This window comes from Palaemon carinicauda, chromosome 20 (genome assembly GCF_036898095.1).
Source record: "Palaemon carinicauda isolate YSFRI2023 chromosome 20, ASM3689809v2, whole genome shotgun sequence".
NCBI classification, from domain to species: domain Eukaryota; kingdom Metazoa; phylum Arthropoda; class Malacostraca; order Decapoda; family Palaemonidae; genus Palaemon; species Palaemon carinicauda.
Genome location: NC_090744.1, coordinates 38,720,262 through 38,740,625, shown reverse-complemented (window position 1 = coordinate 38,740,625; position 20,364 = coordinate 38,720,262). Strand labels below are relative to the sequence as shown.

General features: G+C 40.9%; 1 protein-coding gene and 1 long non-coding RNA gene across 3 annotated transcripts in view; both read right to left on the bottom strand.

Moving 5' to 3' along the window:
* The window catches only part of LOC137660288 (uncharacterized), a 157,855-nt gene extending 147,947 nt beyond the window's left edge, over positions 1-9,908 (bottom strand). The window contains exon 1 of the long non-coding RNA XR_011047664.1: positions 9,869-9,908. This is a non-coding gene — a long non-coding RNA (uncharacterized lncRNA). The remainder of the gene's footprint in view (positions 1-9,868) is intronic.
* A 1,272-nt stretch (positions 9,909-11,180) lies between these two features.
* The window catches only part of LOC137660285 (facilitated trehalose transporter Tret1-like), a 19,268-nt gene continuing 10,084 nt past the window's right edge, over positions 11,181-20,364 (bottom strand). The window contains exons 2-7 of one of the 2 annotated variants that reach the window (XM_068395067.1): positions 16,199-16,254; positions 15,486-15,636; positions 14,611-14,773; positions 13,564-14,358; positions 13,023-13,164; positions 11,181-11,628 (exon numbers count right to left, since the gene is read on the bottom strand). In XM_068395067.1, the coding sequence (XP_068251168.1) occupies positions 11,446-11,628; positions 13,023-13,164; positions 13,564-14,358; positions 14,611-14,773; positions 15,486-15,636; positions 16,199-16,254 (1,490 nt within the window). In that variant the 3' untranslated portion in view covers positions 11,181-11,445. Of the gene's footprint in view, positions 11,629-13,022; positions 13,165-13,563; positions 14,359-14,610; positions 14,774-15,485; positions 15,637-16,198; positions 16,258-20,364 lie in introns of both variants that reach the window. The other variant, XM_068395066.1, reaches the window with a different exon arrangement.

Genomic DNA, 20,364 nt, shown 5'->3' with positions numbered 1-20,364 from the left:
TAGATTGGTAGACTCTACGAGTGGAAACCCTTCTTGCTCTGGCAATCGCACTGGCTGCCTCCTTCGAAAAGCCTCTAGCTCTAGCGAATCTTTCGACAGTCTGAAGGCAGTCAGCCGAAGAGCGTGGAGGTTTGGGTGCAACCTGTCTACGTGAGGTTGACGTAGAAGGTCCACTCTTAGAGGTAGAGTCCTGGGGATGTCGACTAGCCATTGAAGTACCTCTGTGAACCATTCTCTTGCAGGCCAAAGGGGAGCAACCAGCGTCAGCCGTGTCCCTTCGTGCGAGATGAATTTCTGCAGAACTTTGTTTATTATCTTGAACGGTGGGAATGCGTAAAGGTCGAGATGGGACCAGTTCAGTAGAAAAGCATCCACATGAACTGCTGCAGGGTCTGGAACAGGGGAACAGTACAGCGGAAGTCTCTTGGTTATGGAGGTGGCAAACAGATCTATGGTAGGTTGACCCCACAAGGTCCAAAGTCTGTTGCACACACTCTTGTGGAGGGTCCATTCCGTGGGAATGACCTGATTCCTTCTGCTTAGGCGATCTGCTGAGACGTTCATATTGCCCTGAATGAACCTCGTGACCAGAGTGAGGTTTAGACCTCTTGACCAAATGAGGAGGTCCCTTGCGATCTCGTATAGGCTCCTCGAATGGGTCCCTCCTTGCTTGGAGATGTAAGCCAAGGCTGTGGTGTTGTCTGAGTTCACCTCCACCACTTTGCCTAGCAGGAGGGACTTGAAGTTCAGCAGGGCTAAATGAACTGCTAGTAGCTCCTTGCAGTTGATGTGGAGCAATCCCTGTTCCTCGTTCCACGTTCCCGAGCATTCCCGTCCGTTCAAGGTCGCACCCCAGCCCGAGTCCGATGCATCTGAGAAGAGATGAAGATTGGGGGTCTGAAAAGCCAACGATAGGCCCTCCCTGAGAAGGAGATTGTTCTTCCACCACAGGAGAGTGGTCTTCATCTCTTGGGTGATTGGGATAGAGACTGCTTCGAGAGTCGAACCCTTGTCCCAATGAGCTGCAAGATGGAATTGAAGAGGGCGGAGGTGGAGTCTCCCTAGCTCGACGAACAGGGCCAGTGATGAAAGGGTCCCTGTGAGACTCATCCACTGTCTCACCGAGCAACTGCTCCTCTTCAGCATGCTCATGATGCACTCTAGGGCTTGGCTTATCCTGGGGGCCGATGGAAAAGCCCGAAAATCCTGACTCCGAATCTCCATTCCCAGGTACACAATGGATTGGGAGGGAATGAGCTGAGACTTTTCTATGTTGACTAACAGACCCAGTTGTCTGATTAAGTCCAAAGTCCAGTTGAGATTCTCCAGACAGCGACGACTCGTGGAGGCTCTCAACAGCCAGTCGTCTAAGTAGAGGGAGGCTCTGATGTCCGATAAGTGTAGGAATTTTGCTATATTCCTCATCAGATGAGTGAACACCATAGGAGCTGTGCTTAGGCCAAAACACAGGGCTTGGAATTGGTAGACAACCTTTCCAAAAACGAATCTCAGGAAAGGTTGGGAGTCTGGATGAATAGGAACGTGAAAGTAGGCATCTTTCAAGTCCAACGAGACCATCCAGTCCTCCTGTCTGACCGCTGCTAGGACCGACTTCGTCGTCTCCATCGTGAACGTCTGCTTGGTGACATACGCGTTGAGCGCGCTGACGTCCAGCACCGGTCTCCAACCTCCTGTCTTCTTGGCCACAAGAAAGAGACGGTTGTAGAAGCCCGGGGATTGATGGTCCCGGACTATAACCACTGCCTTCTTCTGCACAAGTAGCGACACCTCCTGGTGCAATGCTAGCCTCTTGTCCTCTTCTTTGTAGTTGGGAGAGAGGTTGATGGGAGATGTGGTCAGAGGTGGTTTGAGGCAGAATGGAATCCTGTAACCGTCCCTCAGCCAACTGACAGACTGGGCGTCTGCACCTCTCTTCTCCCAGGCTCGCCAGAAGATCTTGAGTCTGGCTCCTACTGCTGTCTGGAGATGCGGAGAGTCAGTTTTTTCCTTTAGATGTCTTGGAGCCTTTCCTAGACTTGCTCCTGTAAGAGTCTGGACGGGAGCTTCCTCGGCTGGGGGCTCTACCACGAAAGGGCGGTATGAACCTCGTAGCAGGGGAATCAGCCACTGGGGAGCGATAAGTCTTGGGGACTGAGGTAGCAACCTTAGACTTACGAGCCGATGAGGCTACAAGATCGTGTGTGTCCTTTTGTATCAGGGCAGCAGACAAGTCCTTAACCAGCTCTTCGGGGAAGAGGAACTTCGAGAGCGGAGCAAAAAGGAGTTGTGACCTTTGACAAGGTGTAATGCTGGAGGAAAGGAAGGTACACAGCTGTTCCCTTTTCTTCAAAACCCCTGATACAAACATCGACGCAAGCTCACCAGATCCATCCCTAATGGCCTTATCCATGCAGGACATTAAAAGCATGGCAGAATCCTTGTCCGCAGGAGAGGTCTTCTTGCTGAGGGCCCCCAGGCACCAGTCTAGAAAGTTGAACATCTCAAATGCTCTAAATACTCCCTTCAGTAAGTGATCAAGGTCTGAGAAGGTCCAGCAAACCTTAGAGCGCCTCATTGCAGTTCTCCGAGGCGAGTCTACCAGACTTGAGAAGTCAGCCTGGGCAGAGGCAGGTACTCCCAAGCCTGGTGCTTCTCCTGTGGCATACCAAACGCTCGCTTTCGAAGTGAGCTTAGTCGGAGGGAACATGAAAGAAGTTTTGCCAAGGTGTTGCTTAGTCTGCAGCCACTCCCCTAAGATCCTTAACGCTCTCTTAGAGGACCTTGCTAGGACTAGCTTAGTATAGGTGGACTTAGCTTGCTGTATGCCCAGCGAAAACTCAGATGGCGGAGAGCGGGGAATAGCAGAGACAAAGTGGTCTGGGTAAACCTCCCTAAGCAGAGCCAAGACCTTACGAAAGTCAATAGACTGTGGAGAAGGCTTGGATTCATCCACGTCTGACGAGGGATCCAGGTGTGCCGCCTCATCATCAGACGCCTCATCACCAGAGTGTAGCGAAGAGATCGGACAAGAATGCTGAACAGCAGAGTCAGAACGAGTAGGAACAATATTAGTGGTTTCCTCTTCAAGTAACTGTTGAGGGAAAACCTGAGGCTCAGACTGCAAAGGCTGAATAAAAGACGAAGCAGAAGGAAGGCGCATGGGTGGAGGAGGCTGACTCCTAGCATGAGTGGTTGAACCCAAGGGTTGCGCTTGCTGAGCGGTTGGCGGAAGCGGAGTAGCAAGTTCCTGTTCCTGTGGTGTGAGCGGAGCGCGATGAGGTAGAGGCTGCGCAGAACAAGGTAAATGTCTCGCAAGCTGAGGCTCCTGAGGCGCAAGGCTAAGGTGTAGTGGTGCTTGCCTTGTGGAGGGTTGAGCTCGCTGCAGCGAGAGCTGAGGAGACTGACTCATGGACGGGAGAGGTTGTTGTACCTCAACCGAGTGTTGCACCACTGGTGGAGCAGCAAGTGGAGGCGGAGGAAGAGAGGTATAATCCTCCTGATCCCATTGTAAAGGTTGCCTTAAAGAAGGCGGAGGCTGAACACCACTGGGAACAGCAAACTCAGAACGAGGCTCAACATCGTACGCCTGGCAGGTGGTACTGCGATCAGGCGGAGCGAGCGCAGGCGGAGCGAGCGCAGGCGGAGCGAGCGCAGGCGGAGGGAGTGTAGGCGGAGGCGGAGGCGCAACACTCTCAGCCCGACACTCACGCATCAAGTCCGAAAGCTGTGCTTGCATGGACTGTAGAAGAGTCCACTTGGGGTCGGCAGAAACTACAGTAGGCTGAGGTAAAGCCTTAACAGTCGAGCTCTGTTGTGGCAGAACCTTACTCCTCTTGGGCGGAGTGCAGTCGACAGATGACTGCGGCGAGTCAGAGCTGAGCCAATGACTGCAACCTGGCTGAGCACTCGCGGACTGGACTCTGCGTTTAAGTGGTCTCGAGACCTGAGACCAACGTTTCTTCCCTGACAGTTGATCAGCGGACGAGAAAAAGACGGGCTCAATCGTCTGCAGGTGGGAGTGACGGTCTTTGGAAGACACGCCCGCAACCACCGAGGATACTTCTGTGCGCCTAACAAGGCCTGCCGAACCCTTATGCCCTTCGACATTGCTTCTCCCCTGGGCTTGGGAGCTTGCAAGAGGTCCCGGACTGGGAGGACGACTGGCTCGCACAGAAGTATCCTCACGCACCACACTGGCACTGACACTAGCACTTGGCACTGCACTGACACTAGCACTCGTCACAGCACTGGCACTAATTCCACCCACTGCACTCTTGACCTTAAGTTCCTTGACTTCGGCCATCAGAGACTTATGATCACTTACCACTGACTCTACTTTATCGCCTAAGGCCTGAATAGCACGCAAAACAACAGACATATCAGGCGGAGGGCAAACAGTAGGTTCGGGGGTAGCCACTACAGGGGTAGGAAAAGGTAGGGGATCATGAGGTGAGGAAAAAAGTGAAGAGTGAGAAGAACTCCTCCTAACTCTACCTCTCTCTAACTTAGTTGAATATTTCAAAAGACGGACAAATTCCAGTTCCGAAAGTCCGGCGCATTCCTCACATCGATTTTCTAACTGACAGGGCCTGTCCCTACAGTCAGAACAAGCGGTGTGAGGATCTACCGAGGCCTTCGGAATACGCCTATTGCAAGACCTACATCGTCTATGGGAGGGGGCTTGTGAAATGTCAGACATCTTGAATCCAAAGAGTTAGCCAAAGGGGGTTCCAAAATCAAGCAAAAGATCGTTAACCGTTAATCAGGACTATATAAAAGCTATCTAGCTAATATAAGAAGGTTTCCAGTAAAGCGACAGCCGAAATCTGAGAGAATACTTCACCAATTAGCCGTGAAAATACTCGAAGATCATAAGCGTATCCCAGAACGTCTTGCCGGAAGCACGACAGAGGAATAATTGAGGAGGTGTCAACAAGAAGTACTATAGTACCTGGCCACAGGTGGCGCTGGTAAGTACACCCCCTTCTAGTATTGTGATAGCTGGCGTATCCCTCCATAGAATTCTGTCGGGCAACGGAGTTGACAGCTACATGATTATCGGGTAAGTTTAATATTGAAAATTAAAATCTTCTAAAGCTTGAAGGACACTCCTTGCATCACTAAAAATGGTAAAATTACTCTCCTCCTCCAACGCTATTTTCTCAATAGCGGGTAGTATGCCATACAGTTCCGCAGTAAATATGGAAGCTGTTGGAAGGAGTGCAACTCTACAATTAAAACCCTTACTATGTACTAAAAATACAATGCCAGCATCAGATTTGGAGCCATTAGTATATATAAAAGTCGATACCCTATGTTCTGCAACATGTTCCATAAAAAGAGACCTGGATTCTAAGTCAGTCATATTCTTCTTAACTCCAATAAAGTATTTACAAAAAGATACCTCTGGTAATTTCCATGGAGGCGTTGATGATACCTTAAATGGAAGCACCTTAATTCTAATTATATCAAGACTGTTTAATACTGTAATTGTTTCACCCGAAAGCCATAAGGTTGACGAGATTTTGGGTGCAACTCAAAAGTATGAGTGCCTTACAAGGCTTGCAGTCTGAAAGGCTGAAGAATTAGCGAGTCTTTGTAATCTAAACCAATACCAAATAATAGAAGACATTCAGTAAAGGTTCAGAGGTAACTCTCCAGCATCAACAAGCAGACTTGGGATAGGCGAGGTTCTAAACGCTCCTGTGGACAATCTAATACCAGCATGATGTATTGAATCTAATATCTTTAACTGGCTTGGGATGGCTGAGGAGTATATTTCCCATCCATAACTAATTTTGGAAAAAAATAAAGGACTTGTATAATTTTAAAATGGTATTGCGGTCTGCCCCCCTTAATGTATAGGACAATACTTTTAAAAGATTCAGAGCCTCAAGACATTTAGCTTTTAATCCTTCTAAGTGAGAAACCCATGTAAGCCAACAATCATATATCAAACCTAAAAATTTAGCTTCACTTACGCACGGGGTCCGTTGACCTTTAATGTATATATCCGAGCCTGGGTGTACTCCCCGGATACGACAAAAATGGACAATAGTAGTTTTACTTGTCGAGAACTTAAATCCATTCATATCGGCCCACTGGATAATTTTGTAAATTTTGAGTTGTAGCTTTCTCTCAACCATTGCCATTCTAGCTCCAGCAAATGATATGGAGAGATCATCCACAAATCATGTTGAGAGAACATCCCAGGGAATGATTGAGGATATCCCATTAATTGCTAGTGCAAACAGGGTTACACTCAGCACACTACCCTGAGGAACTCCTCCTTCCTGACATTTACTCTCTGATAGAGTTTCTCCCACTCTCACTTGAAAAACTCTATGTGAAAGAAATGACTAAATAAATACTGTAGTGGTAGCTGTCCTTTAAATCTCAATTCACGAATGGTTTCAATGATACCATATCTCCATGTATCATATGCCTTTTCAAGATCAAAAAACACTGTCACATGGTGCTGTTAGGAAACAAAGGCTTCACAAATAAAGGACTCAAGTCTTATCAGCACATCAGTCGTTGGGTGCATTTTTTCTGAATCCACATTGAATGAGTGAAAAAATACCCTTCTTTTCAAGGTACCACATCAGTCTTACATTGACCATCTTCTCCATGATTTTACATAAACAAAATTGGCCGATAATTTGCTGCTAAAAACTTGTCCTTACTGGGTTTTAAAAAGGCTAAAATAATGGCTAGTTCCCAAACACTAGGATAACTATGATCATGCCATATTCTATTAATAATGCTTAAAATAAATAACTTTATATTAAATTGTACATGTTTAATCATTGCATAAGGAATTCCATCGGTCCAGGGGCTGTATCGTTACAATTAGCAAGTGCGAAATCAAATTCTCTTTCTGTAAAAGGAGAATTATACGACTCTTCCCTTCCTGTTGAAAAATTTAAAATTTTCTTTTCTTCAATGCTCCTATACTGGTGACCAGGAGCTGATACACACTTGCATGATACATTTGAAAAATGATCAGCCAGGGCATTGCATTGCTAACATCATTTGCTTCAGTCACATACTGACCGTTCACCTTCAACATTGGCGGTGGGTTTGGGATAAATTTGCCAGCAATCTTTTTTATTTTCCTCCATACAGAAGATCGTGGTGTTCTACTGTTAATGGAGGAAACAAAAACCACCCAAGACTGGCGTCTATGTTTAATCGGGGATGGGGCATAACTTACGTATCGGTTTATCAAAATGTGAAGCATGTTTTTCACTCTTAAGTCAATTTTTTACATCTGAGACAGAGGGACTTAATGTGCATGCGTTTTTACCAGTGGTTTGGGGAGCTTTCCGTGTATTTAAAATGACGTATTTGTCAGGTTTTTTTTTAAACCAATTAACCGCTTACAAGTACTTCTTCATAAGTTCCCGGATGTTAATTCTACAACAGCCTTTATTTTCCCTCCGTGTTCAGTTTCCACTCAACCACCATCTCGTAAAGAACTTAAGGGAACCACATCAATCCATTTCAAAATTTAGCGTAATTTCGTTTAAGTCTGCAATATAATATGGTGGAAAGGTATTATTACAGTTTCAACCATTATGGGAAATCTATTATATTAATATTTTTCCAGAGTAAAGCAAGTCTTTTGTAGTACAGTATTTCTGTATAATATTATCTGTCACAAATGCCTAGTTCTTTATATATCGACGATCAAACTCACGCTACTCATGTCTTCCGCCCAGATTTTTTCTAAGTCTGTTGTTATTGTTGACAGTGTCTTGATTTTGCTCAAATGAGCCCTGTAACCACTATAATCCACAGACAAACTAGTCCATTATGAAGTCTTACACGTTTGGCCAATCACAGCGCCTATCCACTATGACATCTTACAGGTTTGACCAATCACAGGCTCACAGCGCGACAATACATATCTTAACCAGGCATTTCATTTCGTTCTTAGACATAAAGGCCATAGCAAGCACGTCATCTCATGTTGCACAAGAAGTTGAAATTCCATCTTCTTGTCCTGACTGTTTCCTAACTTACAATGAATTTGTTGTATTATTGAAAAACTAGTGGATTTGTGCCAGAGAGACAATTTAATTTTACAAAATAAAAATTGTCCTGCATGTCAAGGAACCTTCGCAACGGCTTCACATTTTCCTCAAAGCAGCAGCACATCTTTATGAACCAACAGTTTAAGGTAAGCTTCATTGATTTATAGAGTATATTATAATGGTGATAGTATAACGATGTATACAGCAGTACCATCACTTTGGATTTGTTTGATGGATGTGTTAGGTAGTGGCCGTAAGGGGGGGAGGGTCGCAGGGGATAGGCCTAGGTAGGGGTACAGGGCCCTAGGTTAGGTGGTTGTATTAGGTTCAGTAGTAACCCAAAAATCACTGTGGCTTTAAGGGGGGATCGCAGGGGGGGGGGGGGGGGGGGCAGAGGCCCCCCCAAGGACTAGGTAGGGGTACAGGGCCCCTAGGTTAGGTGGGTTTATTAGGTTCGGTAGTGCCCTGAAAATCACCGTGGCCTTAAGGGGGGGGTCGCAGGGGGGGAGGAGACCCCCCCCCCGGTAGGGCTAGGTAGGGATATAGGGGGAGGGGTGGTGGAAGGATAACTATTCATTTATTGCAAATATCATTTGACGCCCGGCCCCCCCCCCCCCCCACCCAAAACCCCGGTTCCCACCTGGTGTCCCCCATAATTGTTAGGATGAAAGGGGGTCTTTCTGCATTACAACATATGAAACAAAAACAATAAAAACACGGTTACAAACATTGATTTTTCTGGAAAAACTTGTTGTTTTAACTCCAATTACATAGTAAATCTCTAAATCGGATGGTTTGCGGTCAAAATAAACGTTAAATCCGTTGAAACTACACTATTTCTGATGCAACAAATATATTTTTATTCCAGTTTCCCCATAATGGTTGAAACTGTAATTTTACCGGTGGAAATGCTCTCCGTTCAGTGTAAAGCTATTGTTACGTGTATAGCTAAAAAAATAACAGCAAAATAAATCCTCAAACGTCCGATACTTAATTTTCAAGGAAGGCCAACACATTTTCTACTGCAAAGCCTTTTGTAAAGATTGCCAAGAAAAAAAAAAAAAAAGTGATGGTGACAATCATAAGGTAAGGAGTTATTTGTGATTTACGTTTTCATAATGGAAGGATTTATTAGTGATTTACTTTTAGTTTGTGACCTCGCAATGGTGGGGGCTTTTTCCCTCCTGCTAGGGGTTGTAATCTGGGAAGGGGGGTCCGGGGGCTTTCCCCCAATCAGGGGTTGCGACCTAGGAACTACTAACTTAGGTTAGGTGGGTTTGTTAGATTCTGTACCCTTCTGCAAATCTCACAAGTGTTAAATAATCAAATTTGGCAGGTTTTCAACCCATTTACAAGAATCATATTTTTTTTCACCTGATTATCTTGGTTTCTTTTGCATTTCTGACCATTAATATTGCTGTAAATCACTCATCTATGACATTTCCCCAGCCAAAGAAAAAAAAAAACGGTTTCCCACTGGGGTCCCCCATAACTGTCTTTATACAAGGAGGTCCTAAAACTCACTAACGGGTGGTTTGCTCCCAATAATCATGGTCAGAAATGCATAAAACAGAAGATAGCAAGTAGGAAAAATATATGGATCATGTATCTGGCTAGAAATTAAAGTATATATTTCCCGAGAGAAGTTTTTTACTAGGAAAAGTTTCCCCCACCGTAAGTGCAGATATACCAATAAACATACCGGCAAAAGAGCCTAAATACCAATAACTGTAACATATCACAGTACTCAACCATAAAATGTAAGTACACTAAACACGATAACTTGCTATAAACCTAGTAAAAATGAAAATTAAATATTAAAAACAAACCATTCCATAAAGTAGTATTTTGACGTGATGTCTCTGGGAAGATGGCTAGCAAGGTAAATGTGACGTCACCAGCGAAAAAATCCCTAAAACTCATTATTAAAAAAAAATCCCCAAAACAACCCAAAAAATCCCCATTTTCACAAATATATTTTCTTCTTGTCACGTAGGGTTTAGTAATATAGAAATCATTCAATATACTGCATACAAGTGCAAGCAAATTAATTGCAACAATATAAAGGTTTACTCATCTTGGTTTCTTCTTCATAGAAATTGGTACAGAATATCCCCATCAGACATCCAAAATCCCCAAATCTAGGAATAAATTCCCATATCTGGCAACACTGGACTTAGGAAATCAAGGACTCTGAAAACGAAGACTGCGACAGTGCAACTGTGCTACACATATCTAAGCTTATTCACAGTGTACGTAATAAAAAAAACTACAAAGTTTAAAACCCCAATTTTCTTTCCGTTTTGGAGAAAATACACAAGTGAACGATATTATTATCATTATTATTGAGCTACAACCCTAGTTGGAAAAGTAGGATGCTATAAGCCCAAGGGGTCCCAACAGGGAAAATAGCCCAGTGAGGAAAGGAAACAAGAAGATAAAATACTTTAAGAACAGTAACATTAAAATAAATACTTCCTATATAAACTATAAATATTCTAACAAAACCAAAGGAAGAGAACTTAGATCTAATAGTGTGCCCGAGTTTATCCACAAGCAAGAGAACTCTAACCCAAGAGAGTGGAAGATCATGGGGCAGAAGCTATGGCACTACCCAAGACTAGAGAACAATGGTTTGATTTTGGAGTCTCCTCCTATAAGAGCTGCTTACCACAGCTAAAGAGTCTCTTCTACCCTTACCAAGAGGAAAGTAGCCGCTGAACAATTACAGTACAGTAGTTAACCCGCCCGGGTGAAGATGAATTGTTTGGTAATATCAATGTTGTCAGGTGTATGAGGACAAAGGAGAAAATGTAAAGAATACGCCGGAAAAAAAACTACATAACACAAATTCAGCATTTCTTAATTTTCAGTAAGTAAGAAAACTAGAATTTTGAACGGATATTCAAGTTAATTTTAAATCTTAAAAAAAATTAATTTGGTTTACTGCGAATATTAAAATAAAAAATCATAACAAACTTAAACTGAACACCTTCCCTCTGAGAACGATCTCTGAAAAATGAACACAATTGTTCTACCTTTTTTTTTTTTTTTTTGTGGATATAAACAGCTTTTCACTTTGAATTTCCTCCCTGCGATTATAATTGGCATGATTCACAAACCAAACATGAAAGGACAAAGGCACTTTATTAAGGTACAAAAATTTATGTGATAACAAGAGATATAAGTTATGAAGATCATGTAGATAATTCAATTAGTTTGTCACTTAAATACCTTGAGTTTGACAACACAAAAATAAGAAAATAAATGAAATATATAATGAACAAAGGGCAAACTCTAGACATTAAATAATTAGAAATATTAAATAATGAAGAAAATAATGAACCCACGACCAAACAATGGAATGAGGAGGGTCAATCGTTGGCGTTTCATCCAAGAAATGAATTTAACCAACTCTGCTTCCGCTGGTCTCCTTCAAGAAGAAGTAGATGAAGATGATGCCGAAGATGGAAACTCCGGCGAAGAACAAGTACAGGCCAGCTGGGGTCAGGGAGGTAGACATCACACTGTACAGCTGAAGGACGGCGAAAGTCTGCAGGCTGCCAATCATAGTGCAAATACCAGTGCCCTGCGTGAGAAAGGTTAAAGAAATTACCATTTTAATCTATGCGAGGGGTTAGAACATTTACATTGTAAAATTTGCATTTAAAGTTTCGAAGGATTTTGGCACTTGTCCGATTCCATAGAAGAGATTACCCAATCGTAGTGCAAATACCGGTGCCCTTCGTAAGAAAGGTCAAAGAAATTATCATTTTAATCTATGCGAGAGGTTAGAACATTTACATTCTAAGATTTGTATTTAAAGTTTTGAAGGATTTTGGCACTTGTCCGATTCCATAGAATATTAATTGATGAGATGGAACTTGCTTGTATAGGCATTGGTGTCCCGTGAATTGGAGATTCAATACAACTGAAATGTTTTATACAAAATGTTATGCGACCGATTAAAGAGTTTTTTAATCTTTATTTTACTAATCAAGAAATTCTAATTCTGTAATTTGAACCGAGCGTTTTTTAATACTTCTAATCAAGATGTATGTGAATTTTATTATCGCATTTCAACTTATGAAATTAAAATATAATGAAACTTTAAATATAGAGTTCATGCTCTTGAATTCGCTGAAAATTGTTTCTCCCTTTTGGTCTTAATTATTTTAAGACACATGAAGAGTTAAAAAGAATTTTTGACTCAAAACATTTTTACATCAATAGGTAATAGCAGCGCAATTTAAGATCTCATACATTAAAACGAAAACTTAAGTTCAAAAGTAAAGATAATTTCAATTTAGTCAATATGCACATTTTTTTTAAGGTGTTAAGGAGAGAAAAAAAATACCACACAAAATAGAACATGAAATGAACAAAATCTGAAAGTGGCCAGAGCTCTTGTAAGCCTTAGTGTGGTTATCGCCCTTGTCCTGCCTAATTTAACCTATCAAGTTAGTTATGAATTTCACAAACTTCGACAGTTGGTCAACTCTCAAATCTCAACTTTACATGATTAAAGAAGGTACTGTTATGCTGGTTTCCCGGGATACGATTAACCATAAAAATGAAAATATTTTATTAATTTGATTTAATTCATAAAATTAGTGTCATATCACCTGGCACTCTTTCTGGTGAGACTCTGAAGGAAAGGCAAAAGAGGGTGGTTAGGGCGGACGTCAAGAAAGAAGAAATTAAGCAGAAATGGAGGTAAATTAAAAGGTTAAAAGTGGGTGCAGCTAAAGATTAAAGGGATGCTGCATCGGCCCTTTAATAATGGTTACATTGAACCTTGTGAGGTTCATGACGGCACGTATCTCTCAGAGATAGACTAACCTAGGATAGAAGGCAAAGGCAAAGGTAAAGGCAAATTTTTTTTTTTTCAAAGGCAAATTGAAATGAGAGAGAGAGAGAGAGAGAGAGAGAGAGAGAGAGAGAGAGAGAGAGAGAGAGAGAGAGAGAGAGAGAGATCCTTACCTGTGACCTTATATTGGTTGGGAACATCTCAGGAGACAGTACCCAAACGAGAGGCCCGATGCCCATGGCATGACCAAAGCCGGCAACCATAAGGCAGAGTAGTGGTAGCCACTCTCTCACTTCCATTGATGATGACGCTGGGCTGGAAATAGAAATCTTGTTTATTACATCAATCTTTTTGGATAAAGTTAAGAGTAATTTTCATTTGAAGCTCTGGCAGTTGTGACGTCAGATACCGCCTAATAAATCAGTTAATTGTTTCGTTGTATCCTAGGTCCACACTTAATCTAACAAGTTAGTGTATAGTGTCCAACTTTTGAATTTTCCGGTCTACATACTTTGATTTAAAGACCATATTTTACACATTACATACACTAATATATTACCTCTATCACAACGAAACTTATAATAAAAATATGTTAGCCACAATATCTAAGAATGGGGAACATTTAATTTCAACGTCTTATTTCATCTAGAATTGATATATTTTAATCAACGTTATCTGTTTTATGTTAAAAATAAATGCGTGGTCAAAACACACCTCTCGGTGACAGTTGCAGTCAGGGTCTCGTTGAATCCTGAAGACAGAGTTTCGTTGAATCCTGAAGACAGAGTTTCGTTGATAGTGGTCTCAACTGGGGCTGGACTTGTCCCGTTTATACCAGTGGAGATCATAAAGGAACCCAGGGTGATATATGAGACAGCAACAAGGGTCAGCGAAGCGATGAAACACCGACGACGACCGAGCTTATCCAATACAATGGTCATGAAGAAGTTACCCAAGAAGAAGAGGCCGATGACCAAAATTGTGGTCATCTTCTGGTCCAGATCTAATCCCAAGTTTTGCAGCTGTCTCGTGGCGTTAACCCTGAGGATCTGCGTACCGCAGAAGTTGTGGACGAAGAAGATGCCGCTCATGAGAGCAATCTTTTTGAGATGTTCCCTCTTGAGGAGAACGCCGAAACCCTGGCGCTTGCTGTTGCTCTGGTTCTGCTGGTGAAGGTAGGCGAGTTCTTCTTTCACGTCTGCGTAGGAACCTCGAAGTTTGCGGAGGATATCGAGGGCTTCGTCATCTTTGTTCTTAATGGCGAGGAAGGACGGACTCTCATTCAGCGTAGGCACCAGCAGGCAATGCACAACCAATATGCATCCGCAAATAAGAGCCACGTAATACCAGCTCATAACAACCCCGAGAGCAATTGCCATAAGTCCACCAGACTGCATGAGGATGTGCGACAACATGCACATGCTTCCTCGAATTTTAGGATCTGAGATTTCTGCCGCGTAAATAAACAGCGCCACGTTCATCATACCATTGGTGATGCCATCCAGGAACCTGTGAAAGGGAAGAATATAATAAAGGAACTCATTTACCTTTTTGCTATACTATTGCAAAATGATGGCTGATTGTATTTTCCTAATTGTCTATTTCAAATCATTGATATTAACCTGGGAATATTTTGGTAGCTCTCTCTCTCTCTCTCTCTCTCTCTCTCTCTCTCTCTCTCTCTCTCTCTCTCTCTCTCTCTCTCTCTCTCTCTCTCTCTCTCTCCTTTTAGACGAACTTTTCTCCCAACCTTTCACCTACCTTCCAACAATTATCATGGAGTTATTGACGGCCAGAGTAATCAGTACAGCACCAAAGACTCCAGGGATTGCAGTTATCACGAGGGACCATCGCCTACCTACACGACTAACGAGATAACCAGCTGACAAGAATCCAACAAGACTGCCAATTTGAGTCACACTCGCTGGAAAGAACAATATTCGGATTTAAATTAGTTGTTTAGATTTCGTTTCTTCTCATAATCTGTTCGTCAATACTTGATAAATGTAGTGAGATATCCAGGTTTTACTTGATTGCATTTTATTTCTTCTTGATTTGACCGTAAATTTTTAAATGAACGTTGTTGGCTTTGATTCATTTACCGCTCATGTTTCTTTTACATTTTTAGTAATGTTTGCATAATTACACCCACGAACTAGAGAAAACGATTGTTTGCATTAGAAAACGGAGAACATCTCTAGAAATTATGGGTCAATATTTAGAGTATTTATAAAAGTAGCATAATATGACCCATGAACTTGAGGATTTTTCATCACGATTTTGAGAACATCCTATAATCATAAGTCGAAATTAAGGCCTGCAACTTCCTAGTGGGTAGACAAAGAGAGGAATTTTATTTATCAATTTATTAAATACCTGAAAACCATTTTCAACCAGCAATCAAGAATAAATAAAATTTAATGTAAGCGCAGGACATGAATAAAAAAATCTTAAAAAGCCCGATTTGTCTTAAAGTTACAATAAAAAAGTTCCTTAAAATATGTACCTGTAAAATAGTGAACAAACTCTTAGTCATTATACAGTAAGACAGATATATAACAAAAGAAGCAATTTTTTCTGTAAACTACCAAATAAAAAAAAAAAAACTACTGCACATGCAGGACACACTGACTCACCGACAAGATCCAACTGCCATGGAAGAAAGCTGATTTCGTTACCGAAGATGGTGGTGTTACTCTCGACGAGATGGGAGGCCAATACGTTAGGCCAAAGCTGGATCATTCCAGAGGACACGCTCACCAAACCAGCCGTCAGAACAATCAGACACTGGAGAAGTAGGGATAAATATCTATATCAAATTGTAATACATTAAAACGCTCAATCAGACACTGAAAAATATAGATTCATCATATTGCAATGATTTATAAATACATGGGAATAATCAGATACTGAAAAATGTAATTATATCTTTACACTGAATTGATTTGAAAGAAAAAAAAAGAAATACACACTTGAGAACAGTTCTGCAAGAGTTACGGGAAAAACTAATCGCCAAAATGGAAAAAAATAAAAATTGTTTGATAGGTGAGTGGGGGGAGGAGTTGGTCCTTAGTCGGGTTAGGGAAACATAACATTTAGTATTTCTCAATGGAAATATGATTTTTCTCTCGTACGGCCAGCACAAATAATCTGCAGTTTTACTAACAAATATTGCTGTCTAAAGAAAGTTTCTTGGTTGAAAAACAGAGGGATTAATATCAGCTGTTTTGAAAGAGGTTAAATTATCAAAATTGTTAACATTTTCATCATGTTGCTGGAATATTGTTTGACATCAAATTGGAAGATTGAATTTCTCTATATGCTAATTAGTATAGTTGTTTTCCCTTACCTGCTTGGCATATCGTATACGACGAGACCCCGTGGGCTCTTTCGCTTGCATTGGCTCTGCTGAAGAGAAAAGAAAAACGGTCTGAGTTTTTAACATGATGTGATTCAGTCAGTTAAAGCTGTCAATGATAATTGTCTCCCTTTGAGTAGCAAAATCCCGCATTAAACTTCATCGAACAAAAGTATTCAGACAATCTCCAGGTAGGTAAATACATTCCTAAATGATAGCTTTTCCAAGCAGTTACATTCGTATCTCTTCCTAAAATAAAATCGTAGAATCATAAGATAAATGTAATATTTTCTCAAAAAAAAAAAAATTAATATTTACTAACTTCAAGGTCAAGGATCATTCAGTGAAATCTGTGACATAATTCCCTTAGACTTCTGAGAGAGAGAGAGAGAGAGAGAGAGAGAGAGAGAGAGAGAGAGAGAGAGAGAGAGAGAGAGAGAGAGAGAGAGAGAGGTACCTCATTACTCGGTGCCATCATGTCACACGTGTCCACTGGATGGAAAATAAACAAACTTGAGAAAATAAACTCGTCCAACCTTGTTAGGAGTGATCAGATAAAATACTTCAATGGACAGATAGATATGCACATACAAGCAACCCCCCCCCCCCCCGGTATACTGCTCCCTCTTCCCCCCACCCGAAGGATGGTGAGAGAACTTTGCGTGTCGGGAAAAGTATATATATATATATATATATATATATATATATATATATATATATATATATATATATATATATATATATATATATATATATAGCCAGACACTTGCACTTTATTATACAGGGAAGATATACGTACAAACACACTAATTTTTTAATACTAATACATTTAACGTTGTTATATCAAGCTGACCTTGGATCAACACGTACTCTTCCTGAAATAAACAGTGTTTGACTACCTCATTTAAGCGAGGTCAAAACAAGAAAAAGAATCGTGACCACTGAAGGTCACATTCTACCGATAGAAAGTGTCTTTGGTGAGACGCCCTCGTGTCAGTTGATGGTAAACAAATCCTGTGAGGTAGAAACGAGGTGACTTGCTGGGTAGACCTCTAACATTACATACACTTGCAACATTCCGTTTTTATTTCCTTCCCCTTCAGTCAATATTGCTGAAAAGAACGTACAATCAAGCGGATATTTCATCTAATGGAACCGAACTTGAATCTCTCTCTCTCTCTCTCTCTCTCTCCTCTCTCTCTCTCTCTCTCTCTCTCTCTCTCTCTCTCTCTCTCTCTCTCGTGCTATATTTTAATTTTTGACTAGTTTCTTCTATAAATTTAGTCTATTTCCTATATTTTCTTAGAATTTAGATTGCTTTTTATGATAATTTCAGAGAAATTTATACATCTCTAGCGCGTTTACAAAGTTTTCTTCAGTAATGTTTACGTTGCTTCACTGATTCTCCTCATGGGGAAATTAGAAAAAAGAAATACTATTATAATTTAGATTACTATACGATTGGTTTTCTTAGATTATAAATTCTTCAAAAACCACACGTTATTTTTGTCTTCGTTTCCCAGTACTTAAAGATGCCTATTATTTGGTGAAATCATTGTAATTGGTAAAATATATTGAAGCTTCGACATCAACTGCAAGTAAAACGCGTGAACACCAGGGAATCGAACACCTCAATTATTTCAATTGAATACCGTACTCTGAGTCCATTTGTTGTTCGTTTTACATGACGTCATCTTCCTTTCAAAAAAAGATAGGGGGTTAACTACTGCACTGTAATTGTTCAGTGGCTACTTTCCTTTTGGTAAGGGTAGGAGAGACTCTTTAGCTATGGTAAGCAGCTCTTGTAGGAGGACACTCCAAAATCAAATCATTGTTCTCTAGTCTTAGGCAGTGCCATAGCCTCTGTACCATGGTCTTCCTCTGTCTTGGGTTAGAGTTCTCTTGCTTGAGGGTACACTTAGGCACACTATTCTATCTAATTTCTCTTCCTCTTGTTTTGTTGAAGTTTTTTATAGTTTATATAGAAAATATTGATTTTGGTGTTGTTACTCTTCTTAAAATATTTTATTTTTCCTTGTTTCTTTTCCTCACTGGGCTATTTTCCCTGTTGGGGCCCCTGGGTTTATAGCATCCTGCTTTTCCAACTAGGGTTGTAATACTGATTTGAACAGCGCAAAGGACTGCCCTCAAATAGCGTTTCTTCAAGCGCAAATGTCTGTTATTAATCTGGAATGAAAACATAAGCTTATATCAAACCCACTCTAGGAAAGGTTTGAAGGACACTCAGAAAATAACCAGTTGGAAAAAACTTAAGCTGAAAGATTCCCCTGGTCTTCCCGCGACCTTAGGTTACCGGTTTCCAAAGCAGGTCGATACTGGCCAGGGAACTTCTCCTTCGTTGAAAACAGGTTTGTATGTTAAGCAATGCTTGGAAAAAACATAAACTCTTTTTCCAATTTCATGGTAATTGTGTAGCTTTAGTGATTTCTATTATCACTGTTATAGCTTTTTAAACATTTCCATTGATTTATTTCACCGAATTTATGAAAAACACCCTTATTACGACTGTCAACGTAATTTGGATATGTATGTGATGAGATGATTGATGCATAGATTGTCAGACGTAAGAGTTTTCTAACATTGTTATCGATAAGATTAAAAGGTAAAAGAAATATCCAGGCAATAAATAAACGAATAGTCCTCATTTAGTATAAAGAATCATAGTGCTATCTGCTTGACTCGATATTTAAAGTCACTGATGAAGTTAATAGAAGTTCTTTTACCTATGTCATATTATCTTATCTACAGACAATATAAAGATGTAAGTAGCAAAGTTAAGTTCTACCATAGATATTTCCCACTTGTCTGTCTGATAAGATAATCTACACTGCCAGAATGATCTCAGCATTAGCCTTTACATGCCAGGCCTCGGCAGGAAATTCCAAACTCATATTTGTTTTTTCGTCTCAAACTGGTCTATTCATATATACGTTTCAAAACCTTATCTATATATTCATTGTAACTGTCATCCAATTCCAGATATATTTCAATACATCTGGGCCAAATTATTAATTTACGATTGTATAAATATTGTAATCGTTCGTTCGATATTTTTTAACATGAACAGAAAAAGACCTGAATGATATGACAGGAAAACTAATTGGTCTTTGATGGTTACTGAGAAGCGTTGTGTTGAAAAGACAATTCAAGGTAAAAATTGATATCGAATGTATAAACGCAGGTGTGAGTAAGTGTGTATTAGTAGAGAGAGAGAGAGAGAGAGAGAGAGAGAGAGAGAGAGAGAGAGAGAGAGAGAGAGAGAGAGAGAGAGAGATAATATCCTTAAATCAAAACCGGTTTCGGTTGTTACCTAGTTTTTTTTTCGTCTTGCCTAACAGAATCCATGCTGCAGTATAAAAAAGGTCAATACCTATCCTGTAAAATATTCTTGTCCCCGAGAACCCTCCTCGAGTTGCTGTAAGGTGTGGCATCTTTTTTTAGTCATTTGTATCATCCCACTCGATGCTGTTATTAATAATAGATTGGTTCTTAAAACGGACAATTTCTAGTACGTCTGTAGAAATAACCTACAGTAGATTAGCTATGGAGAAAAAGAAGAAGAAGCATATGCTTTAATAGTTTAAAAGGCGACACGCTCGTGAATGGCAGAGGGAAGGGATAGGACAATGTCCTGGAGACCGACCTTATATACACATGATCAGCGTTCAAGCACCCTCTCTATCACGCTAGGATCAGGGAATGCCAGGCAATGGCTGTTGATGACTTATACTCATTTTTTTAATGAGGCGCATTTGCACCGACTCGCAGCGGTGCCCTTTTAGCTCGGAAAAATTTCCTGCTATCTGATTGGTTAGAATTATCTTGTCCAACCAATCAGTGAGGAGGAAACTTTTCCGAGCTAAAAGGGCACGGCTGCGAGCCGGTGCAAATCTGCCTCGCTAAAAAGAATTGACTATAGTAGGTAGACCTCCCATCCCTTGCTCACAAGGATGGTGGGGTTGCAAACATTACAAGAAACTATCGAGATTGAGCGGGTCTTGAACTCCCATCCAACAGATATCTCTTTAAGAACATACACTTGTACGAGATTTTTGTCATGTGGATAAATAGCCGACTATCCTTTTAGGAAAGCTTGTGTATCTGTTTTATTGATGCTTAATTCTTAAAAACACGTA